General features: G+C 42.7%; 2 protein-coding genes across 4 annotated transcripts in view; both read right to left on the reverse strand.

Annotated features, from left to right (window-relative positions):
- Positions 1–21,554, reverse strand: part of LOC123505909 (obscurin-like) — an 87,117-nt gene that overhangs the window by 43,476 nt on the left and 22,087 nt on the right. The window lies entirely within an intron of this gene.
- On the reverse strand, positions 5,745–8,208 carry LOC123505381 (zinc finger BED domain-containing protein 5-like). Its single transcript, XM_045256600.1, is given in 4 exon segments — positions 5,745–6,584; positions 6,696–7,213; positions 7,216–7,524; positions 7,722–8,208. Coding segments are annotated over 4 exon segments (1,701 nt in total). The 5' UTR covers positions 7,756–8,208.

The following is a 21,554-nucleotide window of genomic DNA, read 5'->3' on the forward strand; positions in this document are numbered from 1 at the left end:
GAGAGAGAGAGAGAGATTCCATGGTCATACGATTTGTTAGTCTGGCTACCTATCCAAAGTCTAGGAAGCTTCGTGAAAAATATTTCGAAGCTCAACTGTGCTGTGACTTGCGCGTTAAGAGAGGAAGCATTCTTTCACGGGAACTTGAAGACTGAAAGGAGGGCAGGAGGGCAAGGAGAGAGGAAGGAAGAAAGGAAGGATGGAAGGAAGGAAGGTATGCATCAGGAAAAGGCAGGAAAGAAGGATATGAGATGCAGGTTTTTCGAAATTACTAAGGAAGGAAGGAGGGAAGGAAGGAAAGAAAGTCATGCACGAGGAAAAGGCAGGAAGGAAGAAAGGAAGGGAGAAAGGGCATGAGACGTAGGCTCTTCGAAATTACCAAGGAAGGAAGGAAAGGAAGGAAGGAAGAGAAACGATACTGAAGGAAAGACGAAAGAGTAGCAAGAATAAAGAAAGTATACGAGACGTGACTCCTTTCAAAAGCCCATGAAGAGATTGGGAGGATGGTGAGGAGACATGGAAGGGAGAGAGAAAGAGACATAAGAATGAAGGAAGGAAGAAGGAAAACCAAAAAAGAATATTACACGCAGCAGCTTGGACAAGACAACGAAAGGAAAGAAAAAAAACGAGAAAAGAAGAAAAGAAAAGGAAGAAAGAAAAGAACAAGAGAAAGAAAAAAAGAAAAAAATCAGGAGGAAAAGAATAAAAGAATGTAAGAATATAGAACGTAGAGCCTTTAACAAGACCTGAATTCCTACGGCAGTTTCAGGATGTATGTAGGTCATAGAAGGAAGATTATTGAGTCAAAGGGCATCACCTGTAATAGTCGAGAGATACACTTGGAGAGAAATGAAAACACATTACGAGGAAAGCGATATATGGAAAGGCAAGGAGGAGGAGGAGGAGGAGGAGGAGGAGGAGGAGGAGGAGGAGGAGGAGGAGGAGGAGGAGGAGGAGGAGGAGAAGAGGAGGAGGAGAAGGAGGAGGAGGAGGAGGAGAAGGAGGAAGGAATTCAGAAGGAAAAGGAGAGGAGACAGAAGAGGAAGATAGGGCAGAGAGAGAGAGAGAGAGAGAGAGAGAGAGAGAGAGAGAGAGAGAGAGAGAGAGAGAGAGAGAGAGAGAGAGAGAGAGAGAGAGAGAGAGAGAGAGAGTCGTTCATTTGGAAAACACACAAGCGCTGTGGGAGTTAAGAGGAAGGAGAAAAAAATAGCAGAAAAACAGCAAAAAAAAAAAAGAAAACGAAGGAAAGATAATAAAAACGGAGGAGGGGAGGAAAGGAGAGAAAGAAAAGTCACGAAAAAAAAAGAAAAATGGAGGAAGAAAAAACACCATCGCCATTTGATATAACGGAAAAATATGACAAAATGAATTCCGATGAAGACATTCAGCAGAAAACAGGGAAAATGGAGGAGCGGAAGAAATGGAAGAGAATGACGAGAATAAATGAGGGAGAGACGGAGGGACGGAGCGAGGGGAGGGAAGGAGAGGAGAGAGAAGGGGGGAAGGAAGGAGGAAGGGAGAGAAAAGAAAAGAGGGGGAAACAAACAGAGGAGTTGGGAGGAAGAGGGACACAGTCATCTAATTACGAGCTCTGTGGGTGAATTATTAGTGAGAGAGAGAGAGAGAGAGAGAGAGAGAGAGAGAGAGAGAGAGAGAGAGAGAGAGAGAGAGAGAGGATATATATGGTGCAAGATCAAAAACCATGAAAATAAACAACACGAGCTACAACTAGAAGCAAAAAAAGTCTGCCTCACTTCCTCTCTCCTCCTCATCCTTCCCTTCCTTCCCTTTCCCTCACTGGCCTTCCCCTCTCATCCACATCCTTCCTCTAACCTGCACGCCCTTCATTTTCTCTTCCCCTTCCTCCTCCTCTCCTCTTTAACCTTCCCCTCTCTTTTCACCCTTTCTCTCCCCTCCTAACCCTTCCCCTTTCCTCTCTACCTTTACCCTCCTTCTCCCTCACCCCTCCCAGTCACTCCATCCCTGCTGTGTTGTACCTACTGGAGACTACCTACTCTCCCCAACCAGCCTCGCAGCGCCCCATCCGGTCTCACTTTGCCTCGCCGCGCCGTCTAGCCACACCTGCTCCTCGCCCCCGCGCACAAACACTCCCTCCTACCCGGGCGTGGCATGCAGGGAGGAACAGCAGCAGGAGGAGGCTAATGTACACTCGTAAAGCTCCCTCAAATGTTACTGTAGGAGAAGGTAACTGCAAGGCAAGAAAAATAGAGTACTTCACAAGAAAACAAAAGGAGAGAAGGTGGAAGAAAGGAAGAAAGGAGAAGGTGCAACCAACTATTCGTACTAGTGCACTACAAAACAAGGGAGAAAAATGATAATGGAAAGCAGAGAACGAGGAAGAAGGAAAAAAAGGTACGAGTATGCATATTGAAGAGGAGGAAAAGGAGGGGGAATGAATACAGTACTCGTCTCTTCAACATAACAAAAAAGGATTAAAATGAAAGAAAAGGAGACAAATAGCTACTAAGTATAATACAAAAGGGAAGAAGAATGGGAAGGACGAAAAATAGAAATGAAATAAAAATGGTGTGCACATTTATTCAAGGGAACAAAAGGAAAATGTCAAAATGGTACAAAAAGGGAGAAAAGAATAGTGACGAGAGAGAGAGAGAGAGAGAGAGAGAGAGAGAGAGAGAGAGAGAGAGAGAGAGAGAGAGAGAGAGAGAGAGAGAGAGAGAGAGAGAGAGAGAGAGAGAGAGACTACACATATACATAAATAAAAATATTGTGCCAGGAATATCAGTTTGCGGCATCCCATTTTTATGAAGGCGAGTAAATAGTATATTCATGTAAAGCAAACACCTGACGAACGACGCGCGAAATAAAAGAAAAAAACAAATGAAGCACGGTGAAGTGAGTGCGCTGGCTGGACGGAGCTGTTACTCGTATAAAAGAAGACAAACAAGGGCGGCTCTGGTCGGGTTCATTAGGGCTCAAAGAAACACAAGGTTCATAATTCACTTCCCCTTCTCTCCCTCTCTTGTTCTTTCTTCCTCTCACTCTCTCCCTGTCTGTGTCTCGCTTTCAGCCGCCGCGAAGCACAAATCAAAGGTCACGAAGGAGAACTGCCGGGATAAAGAGAAGGTAAGCTAGGCAGGAGGTAAACAGAGGGAGAAAGGAGGTATGAAGTATCGCCAATGAAGTACTGTGAAGGCTAAGAGGGAATATGAAAGCACTATACTCAGGGTAATTCTTGAAGCCTACGACCACAAAGGCGACGGAAGTGATGGGCAAAGAGGAGGTATAAGGTATAGAAGTAGAAGTTATTGCCGGTAAAGTATCGCTAAAGAGTGAAAGGGAATTTTAAACAAGGCTAAAAGGGGTTATTTCTCCATGCTAATCAAGTACAGGAAGTGAGTGAGTGGATGGTAGCGATACAGGAGGAGGAGGAGAAGGAGGAACTGAGGTCAGAGGATTTGCCCATAAAGTACTGACGGTAAGAGAACTGTGAAAGAGGTAAGAGAGCACATAACACTGACTTACCTATTTGTATATCAACAAGTTTTTCAAGGAGTGTCATTACATAAGACGATGCGATGGAAGTGAGAGGAGACTCAAGTTTCGTTTATTTATGTATCAACTTGTCACTACATCCATGAATTAAAGGGTTAAGGGGAAAGGATCGACTGTACAATCGATCATAAACATACTTGTAGGGACAAAAATATCTGCTGTTGTCTTTTCTTTGCTTCTCTCTCTCTCTCTCTCTCTCTCTCTCTCTCTCTCTCTCTCTCTCTCTCTCTCTCTCTCTCTCTCTCTCTCTCTGTGTGTGTGTCACTTCCAGCAGGGTTGACATTATTTATTAACGCCCATGAATCGGTTGATTTCTCCCCGTGACGCCACAAAATCCAAGTTCATTGCATGGCTAATACTGAGAGGTCGTCTGTACTCAGCTTGCAGCATCTAATGCCTCTCTCTCTCTCTCTCTCTCTCTCTCTAAAACCGGTAGAGAAAAAAACAGCAGAGAGCAATAGAGCAAGTGGGGAAAAATGATAAATCAACTTTGCATTACGCAGAGTACACAATACGTCACAAAGTAAACATGACTTCTGCATCAGTGAAAGATTAACTGAAGATATATAAGTAACGAGGACCCCCAAATATGTAGAGAATGAGAATAAGATAGAGAGCAGCCTTTCCAATATCCAACACACGAGTTCGGAAGGTGAATAAGTAACAGCAGTAGATCAGGAAGACAGGAGTGAATGTCAGAAAGCATTAAATCTCAAGCTGGTAAGCGGCAAGAGAAAGGCTGTCAGGAGATGGACTTGTCAAGGTTAATAAAACAGCGCTCATGGAGACACAGGGTGAGGACAGTGAGGGACACGAAACTAGGAACAAATACAAGTGGACGAGACAATGAACCTTTCACTCGGACGGTGCTCGGGTGCGTGAGGGGGCGAGACTCCTCCATAATGCAACTGCTCTCTACACAACAGCAAACAAGCGTATATAGAGCGAGCAGGTGAACGCTGGTGAACAATTATGCTGGTGGATGAAATACTGTGTACTGTCTAACCCCTTTCAGTATCATGACGCTTTTCCTTATTCATTCTTAGTATTTGGTGATTTTATATAACTTTAAAACTCATGCGGGGAATTAAAATAGTGAAAACTCTGGCCATTAATCTTCTGACTTCCAAAGACCCTTCATAAATGTAATAAAATGGTATAATCGTACACAGATCTCAAGGCAAAAAATGTGTCCCAGTACTGATGGGGTTAATACTGATTTCATTAATGGTTAAAGTACTTGAATTATACAGCAAACATTCAGCATTAAAGTGCCTATCCACCTCATTAATTAAAAAATGTGTCCATCGGGGAACTCTGAAACTCTACCTGTCTTAGTGTTTCTCATTCCTAATTGTTTTAGAAGAGGAGTATCAACACATCGAAGCTAAGCAGGATAACTCTTAATTTTTCTTTGCTATATTTCTTCAAGTGGGATTTTGTTGTGCATTGTCTGGAAAATTTAACAAACAGGAGAAGAGAAAGAGAGAGAGAAAAAAAGCTAAGGATTTCTAGAATAATCAAGGCACGGGAGTCCTTAGTTACCATTCCGAGGAGTGCAGAAAAGTTTGCTTGGACACAGATAAATAAAAGTAGAGAGAGAGAGAGCTTTCATCCTCTAGACCAGTGGTTCCCAAACTTTTTCTGGTCGTTACCCACTTTTCATACATGATCCTTGTCCATGGCCCCCCCCCACAACCATAACCCGTGACTGTCTACAGTCCTACACTCATTAGGTCCATATAAAAACCACTCTAGCAAATCCTGTAATTTTATTGATTCCATTTGTTATTTTTTCTTTTATTAATTATTAATAAAGAAATTTGTATTTTGCCTTTGCTGAATCTCCTATAATTATTGAAATGGTACTAAAGAAGTAATATAATGCACATTAAAAAAATTCATATGTAGAGTAATTAAAAATTGCATTATTGTGAAAAGCTGTTTCAGCAATAAGCAAAAAAAATAAGAAACAAAGAAATTCCACTGGATTGAAAAAGTGTATTAATCCCACGCAATGTGATCTGATCTTTGAATCTTACAAATCTGATAACTTTGTAATTCTGAAATGAAATGCTATCATAGGGAGTCATAATTAACTGCCACAACCATGGCCTTCAGTGGCCACACACCCACCTCCTCCCAGACCATTTGCTTCTGAACGTTCATGCCACGTTCATGTTTCCTTCACTTTTGAATCCCCATTCCACTCAGTGTGAAGGGTGATGTTGCAGATTATCAACAAGCTTCTTGATTCTTGGTTTTGTTTCACTTAAAGCACACCGTAGGTCATGCTTCACTTCAAGTCTGTTGCGATATTTCGTTTTAATGTGGAGTAGTTGAGAGAATGCAGCCTCGCAGGAATAAGTTGATGAAAATGGTAGGAGGTGGCGAAAAGCTAAGTCACATAAGTTTGGGTATGAAGCTGCCATTGATGACCAAAATACTGTGAGAGATTCAGTTTCAAACTTCATCTTAGCTCCTGAATCCTCCTGAAGTGTCAACAGCTCAGTTTGGCCATCATCATTGTCATCAGGAATGCATGTCACTGCAGCAGTGAAGGGGGCCCTTACTAGCCGAGAAGTTAGGCTTTGGATATCTGGGAAGTATCTTTTAAACTCCCCTTCCAAGGCCTCAAGATGTTGGGTAATCAAGTTCTGCGTAGCAGCATCACACTTCTCTACAATTTCTGACACTGTCTCCAGCATTGCCAAGTTTCCCATTCCAACTTTGCGCCTCCAATTCTCCATCTTACGAATGAAAGCTTTGATTTTGTCCACAAAATCGATTATCAAGCTTCCTTTCCCTTGGAGTTCCAGGTTCAGTGTGTTCAACTGTCTAAATATGTCAACAAGATAGGCTAGCCGTATTTCGAAGCTATCTGCAGACCATGCTGACAGCAAATCTTGCTTGTTCTGTATTCTGAGAAAGAGGCTGATCTCTTCTCTGAGCTCAAATACACGTTGAACTACATTTCCTTTTGATAGCCAGCGAACTGCTGTATGAAATAGGAGGGTCTCATGAGCTGCATCCATATCTTGGCAGAGTCTCTTGAAAAGGCGTGTGTTAAGAGCACTACCTTTACAAAGTTAACTGTCTTTATAATTGTATTCAGAGTGTCCTGTAATTCTGAGGGTAGCGTTTTTGATGCAAGAGCTTGCCTGTGGATCATGCAGTGAAGAGGATAGCATTTGGTGCTTTTGTATAACTCTTGTAACAAAACCTGACTGAGAACCCAACATGGCTGGAGCCCCGTCTGTGCATATCCCACAAAGATTGCCCCAGTCAAGACCTTCAGATTCAAAGAATTCTGTAAGTTTCTGCATTACATCTTCACCTTTTGTAGATTGTTCAAGAGGCTCACAAAACAAGAATTCCTCCTTCAGATCCTCATCATGAACATACCTTACAAAAGCCAGGAGTTGTGAGCAGGACTGGACGTCAGTGGACTCATCGAGTTGAATACTGAATAATCCAGCTCTTTTGATTTCCTGTATCACCTGCTCTCTGATGTCATCAGATATTTGGGAGATTCGGCGTTGCACTGTATTATTTGAGAGTGAAATAGCATTCAGCTTTTCAGCACTTTTCTCACCCAAAACAAGCTTTACCATTGTTTTGGCACATGGCAAAATTAATTCCTCCCCAATTGTGTGAGGCTTCTTTTCTTTGCTATTTCAAGGGCTACAAGAAATGATGCCTCCACTACGGCAGCATTTTGTTGATGAAAGGAACCACTGGCATCAAGTCGCTGTCTCTTCATGTTCAATTCTTGTCGACTAAAGAAGGAACGATCTTTGCCAACATGTTGAGGATGCTTGGTTTCCAGATGTAATCTAAGCTTACTGGGCCTTAGTGATTCAGCTGTGAGTATTTTGTGACAAATCACACACTGAGGCTTCACTACACCTTTATCAGTGATGCTTGTAAATCCAAAATCCAGGTAGTTGTCATCATAGTTGCGTTTCTTATTAGAAGCCATCACTGTACCTGCAATGCACAAACAAAAAACTGCTATTTCTAACACCGCAAACATATGTCATCACCCATGATTAGAATAATAAAATGATAAATATGAGGTAGAAAGGAAGTTAGATTTAACGTTACAAAAAAGTTATAGAATGTGCATAAATACAGCAGATATTATTTACCTTCTTAATATACTTCATGATGCAGGGCTTACTTACCATTAAAGTGGTATTGATGTTGGCTTAAGTTCATATAATACTGAAGTATTCACAGGTGGGAGGAAACTGATTATATGGGGAGGCACACACGGTGATCAATGTTGTAACTGTGAATGTCTGGTTAACTGAATAATATGAACATCCTTGCTGATACGTAAGATTCAAGACCAGGTTATCATACAGAATACACAGCTTAGGAAGCCTTAGATTAGAATTATGTTGAGTTAAAATTATCTTGCTTCCCTAATACATCCCCATGTCTTGTTTTATGTCAAGAACACAGAATCAGATAAAAAGAAAAAAAGGGACGTATTACCCATGTGTCTGGCAGCAAGGCATTGCACAAACCTGTACTGAACCTGTAAGTTCCCTCCACTGGCTACCTACCCGCTAAACTCCTTTGGTTTTATTTATGCATAGCCTCAGATTATGGCCCCCTACATTCTGCTATATGGCCCCCCAGGGGGCCATGGCCCCCAGTTTGGGAACCACTGCTCTAGACAATGTAGCAATTTCAGGACACTACAGAATGATAGTAAAAAGGTCTAAAAAATGTAGGTGATTATGGACAGAAATACCTCGGTAGAGAAGAGAATAAGTTATAAACCGACATGAATATTGCATTACACTGAACAGCACGGCCTTTTGAGTTGGCCATTGATTAGAATTAGTAAGGTAGTGATGTCTCGTGATGACAGACTAGTGGGAGAATTTCAAAAGGCCGTATATAAATTTCTAAGGATGGGATGAATAGACGATTGACAAAGATAACATGTGGTGATTCCTGGATATTAAAAAAAAGCAGCAGATTCAATTAAGATATACGTACGTGACATTTAGCTCTTAGATAAATGCCAATGAAGGTGTAACAACAAGAAGAAGAAGAAAGAAGAAGAAGAAAGAAGAAGAAGAAGAAGAAGAAGAAGAAGAAGAAGAAGAAGAAGAAGAAAAGAAGGAAGAAGAAAAGAAGAAGAAGAAGAAGAAGAAGAAAGAAGAAGAAGAAGGAAGAAGAAAAGAAGAAAGAAGAAGAAGGAAGAAAAGAAAGAAGAAGAAGAAGAAGAAGAAGAAAAGAAGAAGGAAGAAGAAGAACAAGAACAACAACAACAACAACAACAACAACAACAACAACAAGAAAAAGAATAACAAGAAGAAGCAGATGATGATGATGATGATGAAGAAGAAGAAAAGAACAAGGGAGAGTAATAGGAAGAATGAGAACTAATGTATAAAATCAAAAGGCACACACACACACACACACACACACACACACACACACACACACACACACACACACACACACACACACACACACACACAAATCCCTCCCCACTCCTCGACACACATCATTTAACCACCACAGGCTTTTCCTTTATACACATCGAGAACTTAGCCTCATTAAAGACCACATCAAGGGCATCAACAGCCAAACAGCCAGCCAGCCAAACAACCAGCCAGCCAGCAAGCTTCATCTCGTTAAATAGCAAGGTTGGACTGCACACTCTTCATGGTATAAATAAGTGCAATAAATATTAAACTAAGGAATACACACCTCTCTCTCTCTCTCTCTCTCTCTCTGCACCCACTCCTCAAGAACCCATTCCGGATAACACACGGGGACCCGATACGGACAAAGAGAGTAAAAAAGAATCCTGGCAAATTGTCGACAAACAGCGAAGACCTCGTTGCTTTTGTTGGTGTGCAGGTGGGCGCGTCTGTCTCCCCCGAGGGAACAGAAGACGTGAGATAACCAGGCCAGGAGGAGCAGGTGGTGAGAGAGAGAGGGAGAGGGACGGGAGGAGCGAGAAAGTGTCGAGAAAGTGACAACATGAGAAAGGAGGTAAAGTGGGCAGGAAAGAGATCTAAAATAAGAAGGAATAAGGAGATGGTGGACACTGAGGGTAGGAAATTGGGATGCTGAAAGCTTGTTCGGCGTGTAATGTGAGGATGGAAGAGCGTTGAGGAGGTGGTGGAGGTAGTGGTGGTGCTGGTGGAGGTGATGGTGGAGGAGGAGGAGGAAAGTGATAAGAGACGAGACGATCAAGATAATGGTGATGTGTAGTCGAGAGGAAGCAAGAGGGACGGGAGATGTTAGCAGTGGCGATGGCAATGTGATGGTGATGGAGTTGTGGAGATGAGATGAGTGGTGTTACGAGTGCTATATTGGTGATGATGGTGCTCCTAATGGTGATGATGGCCGAGTAAGTGGAGACACTGGAAGGAATTAATGGTGATGGCAACGAGGGCGCTTATAGTAATGGTATAAACATGGCGTGGGGGCGTGGGTAATGAAAAAAAAAATAATGGTGAGGGAGGAGACGGGTTTTTGTTTGTGTTGGTGATAGTGGTGATGGTGATGGTGACTGCGATTGAAGAAATAAAAACAATATATGCCAAGCAAAGAAACACGTACACAAAACCAACGAAAAGAAGCATAGGAAGACAAACCGATCCCGATCCCCCAAAAAAAAAAAAAGGAAAAGGAGAGGAAAAAAAAAACAATACGATACGGAAAACACGAACAGCAATAAAAGGAAAGAGAACAAAGAAAAGGCAAAGCGGGAGAACTGAACCTAAAAGAAGAAAAAAAAGAAATACGAGGAAGGAGAAAATAACACAAGCAAGCAAGAAAGCAAGCAAGCACGAAAGAGAGAAATGGAAAGAATACGTAAAACAACGATAGAAAAAGAGAAAGAGAGAAAAGACGGAACAGAAGAAGGAAAGAATGAGAGAAGAAGAGGATGAAAGCAGAAAGAAAGCGGCAGTGTTAGTGGTGGTGGTGATGGCGGTGGCAGCACAGGAAGGGATCGTCATAAAGAAAGACCCGACACACCTCAGACCAATAGATCACCCGAGCGTTCCGTCAAAGCCGCCCCGACAACCCTTCACGAGGATTTAAAAATTTTACGGCTAGTGCGTTGCTAAGGAGGCGCCAGAGAGAGAGAGAGAGAGAGAGAGAGAGAGAGAGAGAGAGAGAGAGAGAGAGAGAGAGAGAGAGAGAGAGAGAAACACTACAGGGTCAAGGAGTACTGCAGCTGTCGACGCTCTCACTCCGGAAGAGAGCACACGACTCAAAAAAGACAGAGAGAGAGAGAGAGAGAGAGAGAGAGAGAGAGAGAGAGAGAGAGAGAGAGAGAGAGACCCCAAAATAGGTCAGAAAAAAAAAGGCGTCCAATGACACATCCTTGCGTCTTTAGCACAACAGGCAACCAACCAACCCTCCACCCCTTCCTCTCCCTTGCCACCTCCTCCACCACCACCACCACCACCACCACCATCTTCCCAGGCCCACTCACCCCGAGATTCTGGCGAACTTTATGGCTTTTCCTCAATTCCGGCGAGACAAAAAGAGAAGAGACGGCGAAATATGGAGGGGGACGCGGGGCAACTTATCTCTTTCATTATAAACTCAATCTCTCGGCCGCCCATTCGAGGCCATCGCGTTACTTTACGAATCCTGGGACCTGCGGGTGCTGGGGAAGGATAGGGAGTAGGACGGGGAGTAGGAAGGGGAGTAGGAAGGGGAGTAGGAAGGGGAGTAGGAAGGGGAGCAGGAAGGACGAGCACTGGAGGAGGGAAGGAGGGAGAGAAGAGTGTGTGGATCTTAAAACGATTTTGTCCGCTGCGTTGTTGACTTAAATACACGAAATTTAAAGTCGGTGCATCGCTTGGGAGTCTTGAAATAGTAGCTGGATTTAGGAAGGACAGAGGTCACCCCGTCATAGCTTAAGCGAAGTGGAGAGAGAGAGAGAGAGAGAGAGAGAGAGAGAGAGAGAGAGAGAGAGAGAGAGAGAGAGAGAGAGAGAGGAATCGTTCTAATATTACTAAAAGAAAGTGAAAAAAGAAAAGGAAAATAAAATGAAAAAAATTGGCCTCCTGTGGTTGAGGAGCGCTTGCAATAACGCCACGTATACATTTTACTAACAAACACACACACACAGACACACACACACACACACACACACACACACACACACACACACACACACACACACACACACACACACACACACACACACACACACACACACACACACACGAGTTCCGAGAATATGACCGTGGTAAGTTTTAATTGGCTTTCTCCATCAGCTTGTGTCTAAAGAGCAACTTAACCACCTCGATGACATTTGTGTGTGTGTGTGTGTGTGAGAGAGAGAGAGAGAGAGAGAGAGAGAGAGAGAGAGAGAGAGAGAGAGAGAGAGAGAGAGAGAGAGAGAGAGAGAGAGAGAGAGAGAGAGAGAGAGAGAGAGAGAGAGAGAGAGAGAGAGAGAGAGAGAGAGAGTGAAGGCGAGTCAAATCCAAGAATTAGAAAGTGTAAGACGAACCAGTAGGACGGAAATTTAGATAGTTTGATCACTTATGCTGCGTTATGATAGCCTGCAAACATTCTCTCTCTCTCTCTCTCTCTCTCTCTCTCTCTCTCTCGCATCTTCCAAGTGAGTAACCGTAAGGAATGTGTTGTGTATGTGGGTGGAACAATGTTGGAGTTACGAGAGTCTCTTACTGAAAGTCTAAGTGTCCTATTGAAGAGTGGCTGCAGGAATCTTGTGTAGGGAAAGTGAGTCAATTCTGCACAATGAGAAATACATGGAAAATAAAAAAAAGAGTAAGAGGTGTGACCAGGAAAAAAAATAAAAGAGAGGATGGTTGAATGAACTGAGTGTCACAAAGGGGAAGGAAGGAAGAAGAGGGAGATAAAGGGCATAAGAGGAGACTGAATAATAAAGGACTGATGGATGCAGTGAAGGACGGAGGCAGAAAAGATGAGAAGTTAAGGCATGAAGGGATAAATGGATGGAATGAGCTAGAGAAATGGAGGAGCGAGATTGAAAAAAAAAGAAAAGAAAATTAAATAGAAGGATGGAGCAAGAGACAAAAAAGAGATGAAGAGAAAGGAAGGATAGAAAAGAAATGTACAGATGGATGGAATGAGTAAGGCTGTGAAAGAATATATAGCGAAGACAAGATAAAACAGATAGGGAACAAAGAAGCAGAGGAATAAAATGAAAGAGAGGAAAAGAGAAAAAAAAGGAAAAGGAGGAGGAAGAAAGGAGAAAAAGAGAGAAAGAGGAGGCAAAATAATGAAGAGAAGTAAAACAAGTTAGAAAGCGAGGAGGAATACACGAATATACCAAACGAGAGAAAAGAAACCAAACAAGAATAAAGATGAGAGAGAGAGAGAGAGAGAGAGAGAGAGAGAGAGAGAGAGAGAGAGAGAGAGAGAGAGAGAGAGAGAGAGAGAGAGAGAGAGAGAGAGAGAGAGAGAGAGAGAGAGAGAGAGAGAGAGAGAGAGAGAGACTAAAACTAAAACAGACGAGACCAGACCAGACTACACGAGGCCAGGCAGACTCAGGCAGGAAGGTAATCTCCACTGATGAGGCGTTGCGACTTGATCGTTCCCCAGGTATAAGCCAGGTTAATAAATCCCAAATTAAGTAATTAGCTTAGTGATCACCTGCAGCTAATTCAACTTGTCAGAGAGGGATTTTCAGGGGCACGGCACGCGACACACCAATCGTGAGGCGGCGGCTGGAGGAGGAGGGGCGATTCCTTGTGCATTTTAAAGGGGTAAACAGGCAACAACACGCACGACAAAAGCCCGACAGGTGAGCTCTAGTTCGACTCCCACCCCACCGTATTGAGTGGATAGGATTAGTCAGCTTTAGTGTTAGCGGTTGTGTGTGTGTGTGTGTGTGTGTGTGTGTGTGTGTGTGTGTGTGTGTGTTTCTGCCAGACTTTTGGTTGCTTGTGTATAGATATTTTTCGGCATGCTTATCAGAGAGAGAGAGAGAGAGAGAGAGAGAGAGAGAGAGAGAGAGAGAGAGAGAGAGAGAGAGAGAGAATATTTTTTCTTCAGATAGGTACAATCTTCTTTCTAAATAAAAACAAAAATAATGATAATGAAGAAGAATAAACAAAACGCGCAGGTCAGTCTGAGCTACAGCAGACTTACTGAAATCACTAAGCGTTTCTCACGGACGAAATTAAAGTCTCGCAAACTGAAAACCCACTCTCTCTCTCTCTCTCTCTCTCTCTCTCTCTCTCTCTCTCTCTCAACGAGGGGGCACAGTCGTTAAGCCGCAACAGGGACACACTGATTAGTTCGTCTGAGCAGAACAGGCAGGAGAATCGCCCCCTAGACCCTCTCTCCCCGCACTCCCCATTCCCCTTTCCCCACCTCCCTCCCTCCCTGCATGCCTGAGGTGAGGTGCAGGTCCCGGGACAGCGAAGTCGTGGCAGGTGCAGGCCGGCTCTGCTACACGCTCCGGCCTGGATTGCATGTGTCTGTTCGCTGCCCTCTTGCCATCACCATCGGTATAAAAAGAAGAGAAAGAGGGAAAAAACTGTTGCACTTTTCCGTGAACTTTACTGTTTAGCACGGCCAGGTATCGTCGGCGCATTTTAAGGGTTATTTCGAGGCAGTTTTCTCGGAAGTTTCATTTTATTGTTACAAGTGCGTGTGTGTGTCTCTCTCCGTGAGTTTGACGCTGACCCCGCGATATTCCAGCGGCGGAAAATGGCTGAGTTTTGTTTTTTAAAAAGTGTCCGTGTATACTGCCCTTCTGCCCGCCCTTAGGTGCTGTTGCGAGGCCCGAACACTGTGTTGCTCCCATGCTCTCTTACTCAGCGTCTATTCCAGCACTTGTTTTTCCTCGCAGTGACTCTCTGGACGCGGATGATGATGGCAGCGGCGATAACAATAGCAGTAAGTGTTGCATAGCGCTCAATGTTAAGTCACGGGCGGCAATACAATAACACTCTACATTCGATCTTTTTCCATGAGGCACAAAGGTGATCTTGGCGTGTCTGGTAGTGTAAGGGTCGCAGCGTTACAAATCAAGCAGGCATAACGCGCGGTTACATCCACTCACGGTAACGACACTGCACGCAATAACCTCCGGCCGTTCCTGACGCGCCGAGAAATAAAGTCATACATGTCAAAAAATGTAGCTGCTTCTCCGGAGGCTTGTTTCGTGAGCGTCTCGAGACTTTAAACACGATCAGAATACATATGTGATGCGGGATCGCTGCCCGGCCCCTTTGTTCCCTGCAGGTGATTGTAAAGGCAAGTGGTGGAGAGCGGCCAGGAGGAAGGAAGGGAGGAAGGAAGGGAGGAAGGGAAGGACACAGGGACGCAGGTTCTACACGTGAAGGCCTGGCAATATTCCTCATGGCACAAAGCAGAGACAAGTGACTTCCACCTCACTGCAGCTACACACACACACACACACACACACACACACACACACACACACACACACACACACACACACACACACACTCATCTCCATTTCTGCTATATGACTTGTTGAAAGTTAAATCAATCAATTCATCAATTAAAAGACAAATACTCGAGTAGAAGTGAGTAGGAGAGAGAGAGAGAGAGAGAGAGAGAGAGAGAGAGAGAGAGAGAGAGAGAGAGAGAGAGAGAGAGAGATATATATATATATATATATATATATATATATATATATATATATATATATATATATATATATATATATATATATATATATATATATATACACCAAATCAGTGAATGTGATGATAGTCTCCCCTCCTCTGAAATCACTCTAGGTAAAGTCAGCTCTTGCTTCAGTAGCTGCTAAAGAAATAACACTCCAACACTCAGATTAACAAAGAGATTCCACATCCAAAGAAAGAAGACGGAAAAGAAAAGAAAACACACACACACACACACACACACACACACACACACACACACACACACACACACACACACACACACACCTATACCCCTTCCCCTCCTCCCTCTCGTCTCCTCCACCACACATACGAACACAATACCAATTCTCGATACTAAGAAAGAATCAGGTGCACACAAACGAACACACAAAGCCACGAACACACTACCACTTCTCCATAACAGGTAAAAAGAATACAGGTAAACACAAACACACACACACACTCTCTCTCTCTCTCTCTCTCTCTCTCTCTCTCTCCTCGCCATTGCGCTCAAGTTACACGTTTCATCATGTGTCTGTCTATCTGTTTGTCTGTCTGTGTGTAGTGAATAGAGGGTTATTACTTTTTTATTTGGGGTGGGGGACAGGGGTGGGTGAGTTTCCGTTCCCGTGTGGCGCGTGGCTTGATGCAGCGTTAGTGAATATTGTTATGGTGTCTAATTGTTTTCAAGGGTTTAAAAAAATATATATTCATGGTCAGCAACGTAGGTGAGTTACATTTGCTGTTTATCATTGTTAATTTTTGTTGTTGTTGTTGTTTTAGTTATTTTTGTTCTTGTTATTGTTGTTGCTACTATTACTATTACTGTTGCTATTTTCATTATTATTATTATTTTATAATTATTATTATTATTATTATCACTATTATTATCATCATCATCATCATTATCCCAATCACCATCATTCCCCTCACTCAAACCTTCACAGGAAAGAAAAGTATTGACCTGTGTGTGCGTGAGTGTGTTTGTAGTGTGTGTACCTGCGTGCGAGTGAGTGCATGAGTACGTTTACATCGCCATGGTACAGTACCTTTAACACAAGCATCGAAACGCGGAAGACACACATAACCACACATCACCACACAGAATTTTCATTGCCCGAATACAGACACCACACATCACCACACAGAATTTTCATTGCCCGAACTACAGACACACGAGGAAGACCAAATGTTTAGCACCTTCATTCATTACCTTGAGACGCTCACCTGTAATTACTTGCTTCCCACGTGTGCTTTAAGTGTGTTCCTTTAGTCTATCTGTACCACTAGTACCCTGCTTGTCTTGCTCCTGAATAATGTTAAAGAGAGCGTGGACGAGAGTTAAGAGGTTCAGTTATAAATAGCGCTGATATCGGAGGTAGTCTGTTTAGTATCCATTTCTTGATGCTTCGTGTTAATATCAATTGTTCGATATCATTAACGCTTCCGGTGTTGGGGTGAGGAGGTGGAAGAGGAAGTAGATGAGAGAAAACGAGAAAGGAAAGGATATAAAGAGGAAAGGAGAGGAGATTGAAAAGTGAGGCTATAGATGAGGTGATAAGAAGAGAGAGAGAAGAGGAGAGGAGGAGCAGGAAAAGATTACCACCAATATATATATATATATATATATATATATATATATATATATATATATATATATATATATATATACAACAACAAGAACAAGAACAACAACAACAATGACAACAATAACAACAACAGCAGCAGCAACAACTACCAAGCTAAACAAGAGAACAATCTGCAAGTACCCGAACCAATGAGTAAAAAAAATGAATAAATAAATAAATAGAATAAAAAATAAAACCGCACCACAACACCACACGTCCTGTTTCGAAGCGGCAAACAAGTCAGTCCCATTCAACAATAATTAGTACACTGTCCAATAATGGTGTGTATATGAGCATACTTTTTTTTTACCCACAGCTTTCATTTACATGCTTGCTGCTCTTCATTTTTTTTTTTACATTTCATTCTCCTCCCTTCCACCCTCCCCAACTTACTTTTTTCACCCAGGCGCAGCGTTCAGACCCACCTCACTCTCCCGTTCTGTGGCATGTAGTATTACGTGAATGTTGGTAAATATTCCCACGGCAAACAAAAAGTATCCACCGACGTAGATAAGCGAGTGAAGGGATAGTGAAATAGTGAGAGAGCAGGATTTCTGGAGGAGGAAAAAAAAAACCATCCATATAGAGAAAATGTGACGTACGAGTAGGTGATTGTGTGCGTTGGTTTCTGTTACGGTCCATTATTATAACTACTCCTGAATTGGATTTTAACGTGAACACGACACCCTCTCCTCTCCAGCTTCCTGTAGTGGAGTGGCGGAGGTGACAGGGAAGTAGAGCGCCGTGTCATTCCTGCCACTCTTACCACGTTGAAGGGCAGCTGTTTGATCGAAATAACCCACCCGTGTCCAGGAGACGAGACTCAAGTTAACGTAGGAGGCGCAGGAGGAGGAGGACTAAGAATAAGTGACGGAAGTAAAAGATCTGTTAAGTATATGACGTTGGTACATTGGGCTTCTATAACACATGTGAGTGCGTAAGTCATGTATAAACAAATGATATTAAAAGCAAAAAGCACTGGAAAAAACGGACGCAACTAAAAACAGAAGAGAAATTGAAGACTCACTACGTCCTTTTCTTTTCATCCACCGGCGGAGGATTGATTGATAGGTAAACATGTCTTGTGTCCTCTAATTGCCAGCGATAACTTCAGCTACGTGTGACTTATTGGTATCCTTAGAAGCTTGGAGTACTCTCATCAATCTGTTTAGCCTCAATCATTCACAACATTTTTCGGACTGTTATTCCTCGCTTATTTATGAGTCCAGAGTGCTATCATTAATGTATCTATAATCAATCACTCGTTTTTCGTGCCATAAATTCTTAACCACCAGTATAATATTCTTTATTTTTTTCAGTATTTAACGTAATAATAACACTAACATCTATTTCCTACGCCATTTTAAGCACTATTAACATTAATTTCTCTGTCTCACCTTTTTAAGCAAACAATCTGTCTTCCCAACACTTATCAACGTAAAAATCATTGGTATCTATTTCCTACCTCACTCTTTACACTGTTAACATTCATTTCACTATATCTCATCTTCTAACCAAATAATCTGTCTTCCAATCACTTATCAACGTAAAAACCAGTGGCGCATATTTTCTGCACCACTTTATACACTGTTAACTTCCACTTCTTTGTCTCTCACTCTCTCTGTACCAAGATGCATTAAGCGGAATCACTTTTGTCTCCTCGATAATATGAAGAGGATAAAAGACGCAGCGGTGTGGTTGGGCAGTGCTGACGTCAATGCCTGGAGGTGTAGAAGTCAATCGTGGAGGATAATATGTCCTCTTCATTTTTCTTTTCCTCGCTAAGCATTATCCAGTACTATAATCTCTCTCTCTCTCTCTCTCTCTCTCTCTCTCTCTCTCTCTCTCTCTCTCTCGCATTTACTTCCCAAACACGAACAAAACATATTTTTTTTCAATTTATTGCCAACTACGAGCGAGACAACAATTAAGGAGAGCCCTGGAGGGAAAAAATATATATACTGACCGAGTCATTTTAGTTCTGAAATAACCTCCAAGTCAAGGCCGGTCAGGAGAATGTGAGAGGAGAGTGAGAACAACCCGTGAGTTTTCTTGGTGCCTCACTCACTCATACACCCACCCATAAATTTCCTATCGTTAAAATCATCGTGTTTTTTGTTGTTGTTTTTTTCATTCTTAAGTTACGGGGTTGACCTTGTGTTTGGTCTGTGTGGTATTCTCGTTTTCCTTCCTCTTTTTTTTCTGCCTTCTCTTTCATTATTTCTCCTTTCCTCGTTCTTTATCCTCCTCTTCCTTCTTCTCTTCCATATTTTCTTCTAGTGGTCTTCGTCATGGTATAGATAAACGTCATGTTGCTTACCTATTTGACAACCTCTCTCTCTCTCTCTCTCTCTCTCTCTCTCTCTCTCTCTCTCTCTCTCTCTCACCCTCATTCTCTCTCCTAACCTAACCAAACAAAACCTAACCCAACGTAACCTAACCTAACCAAGCCTGACCTCACTCTCCGGTCCCTCAGTTCACAGGCCTCTAATCACATCGCTCCAGGATTGGCTGAGGAGGGTCCGGGAGTCCACCAATCACGACCCTTCTGTGGCTGGGGTTCGCTATAATTCCACGCCACTGAATGGTTCCTGTTATTGGCCAATCACAGCCGAGACAGCCACGGCCCTGCTCTTATGTCTGTACGTAAGCGTGGGTTAGCTGAGAGAGAGAGAGAGAGAGAGAGAGAGAGAGAGAGAGAGAGAGAGAGAGAGAGAGAGAGAGAGAGAGAGAGAGAGTGATTATTATTTTCAGTCCACCTTGGTTATGTGAATTGAATTTGTATAAAAAAGGAAAAAAAAAAAAACACGGAATGAGCGAAATATTAAAGTTTGCTATTTTTGTTCGTTATCTCAATACTTTTTATTAGTTTTTTCTTCTTTACTTTTCTTTCTTTTCTTTTCATGAGTCTATAATGAGTTTGGTATTATCTAAATAGTTTTCTTATTTTGTTACTATTATTTTTTTTTTCTTCATTTGCGTAACGGTTATGATTACTACTTTATTTTATTTTACGTCCCTTCTATCTAGTTCACTTATTTTGAGGTATCTAAGTAAATCCGTATATTGTTTCTGGGCAGTGACGTTGAAATGGAAGGCAGGATTTTTTTTCTTATGTAAGAGAGACAACAGGCCACGGGAGAAAAAAAAAAAAAAGAATGATAAAAAAAAGACCCACTGAGGTGCCGGTCCTTTTAAAAGTGAAAAAGAAAAAAAAAAAAAACTCCTTGGCTGGTAAAGGAATCATCATGGGATGTTGTTAGTGCTGAGTCCATAGGGAGCTTTAAATGAAGATTAGATATACTTATGGATGAGAATGATAGATGGAATTAGGTAGCTTTGCTCATACAAGGACTGCCATGTGAAGGTCTGACTGCCTCTTCCCTCTTTTCTTGTGTTCTTATGATGTGGTTTGCTGTTTCCGTGGTCGTGGTAATGGTGGTGGTGAGAGTGGTAATAGTAATCATAATGGTACTTTATATATTGTTATTATTTTGGTGTTAATGGTGGCAGCGTTGGCAAAGTTGGCTGTTTTTATTCTTGTACTGGTGGTAATGGTGATAGGAATGGTGGTGACTGTTAAAGTAATGACAATAGTGCTAGTAAAAGTGGATGTTTTTGTTGTAGTGGTGGTGGTGATGGTAGTGGTGATGTTAATGATGGTGGTGAAGGTGGTGGTGTAAGTGTAGTGACTGTAACAAATGCAGTGGCTGACAACAAAACATAAGTGGTGGAGGTGATGGTGGTGGAGGTGCTGGTGGTGGTGGAGGTACTAATGGTGGTGGTGAAAGAGTGGAGATAGTTGAGGGATGACTAATTACACACGCTCAGGATAGCAAATAAATGGCCATTACACCGAAACACACACACACACACACACACACACACACACACACACACACACACACACACACACACACAGCATATATATATATATCACTTCTGTGCCTCGACTCGACGAATGTTAAGCATGACTAACACAAACTCTCGCTTCGGAATGGGAGAGGGGGCGAGAGGGAGAAAAAAAAAAGTTAGTGATATAGAGGAGTAACGTTTCGCGAGAGAGAGAGAGAGAGAGAGAGAGAGAGAGAGAGAGAGAGAGAGAGAGAGAGAGAGAGAGGGGGGTAGAGGGGGTAGAGAAAGTAATAGGAGAGAGAGAGAAAAATAACAAGAGAACCGTGGTGGTGGTAGTGGTGGTGGTGGTGGTGGTGTTGGGTGACAGAAAGGGAGAAAGAAAATAAACAAAAAAGACAAAGGGAGATGGAGAAAGGATAAGAAAGAGAGAGAGAGAGAGAGAGAGAGAGAGAGAGAGAGAGAGAGAGAGAGAGAGAGAGAGAGAGAGAGAGAGTCGCCAACGTACGTAGGTGTTCAATTTCTCTTGGGGTTAAAGTGTGGCTGTCTGTCTGGCTTTCCATCTCTCTCTCTCTCTCTCTCTCTCTCTCTCTCTCTCTCTCTCTCTCTCTCTCTCTCTCTCTCTCTCTCTCTCTCTCTCTCTGGGACACACACGCGAGGAGACAAGCGTTTGGGATGCAACACAGAGCAATTCCCACCGGCACCTCTGATGTCCTTTTGGCGACTTCGAATTTCAACCAAACGAAGCCTACCCACATTTCAGAGGCCGCTGATGCCTGAGGAGGAGCCACTGCGCCCTTCTGAGCCTTGAGGAGCAGAGAAACACCCACGGCGCGGCAATAAAGTAAGGATTCCAACTCCCTTGCCACTAAAATTTATGGATTCGATG

Source organism: Portunus trituberculatus, chromosome 18 (assembly GCF_017591435.1).
Source record: "Portunus trituberculatus isolate SZX2019 chromosome 18, ASM1759143v1, whole genome shotgun sequence".
Classification (NCBI taxonomy): domain Eukaryota; kingdom Metazoa; phylum Arthropoda; class Malacostraca; order Decapoda; family Portunidae; genus Portunus; species Portunus trituberculatus.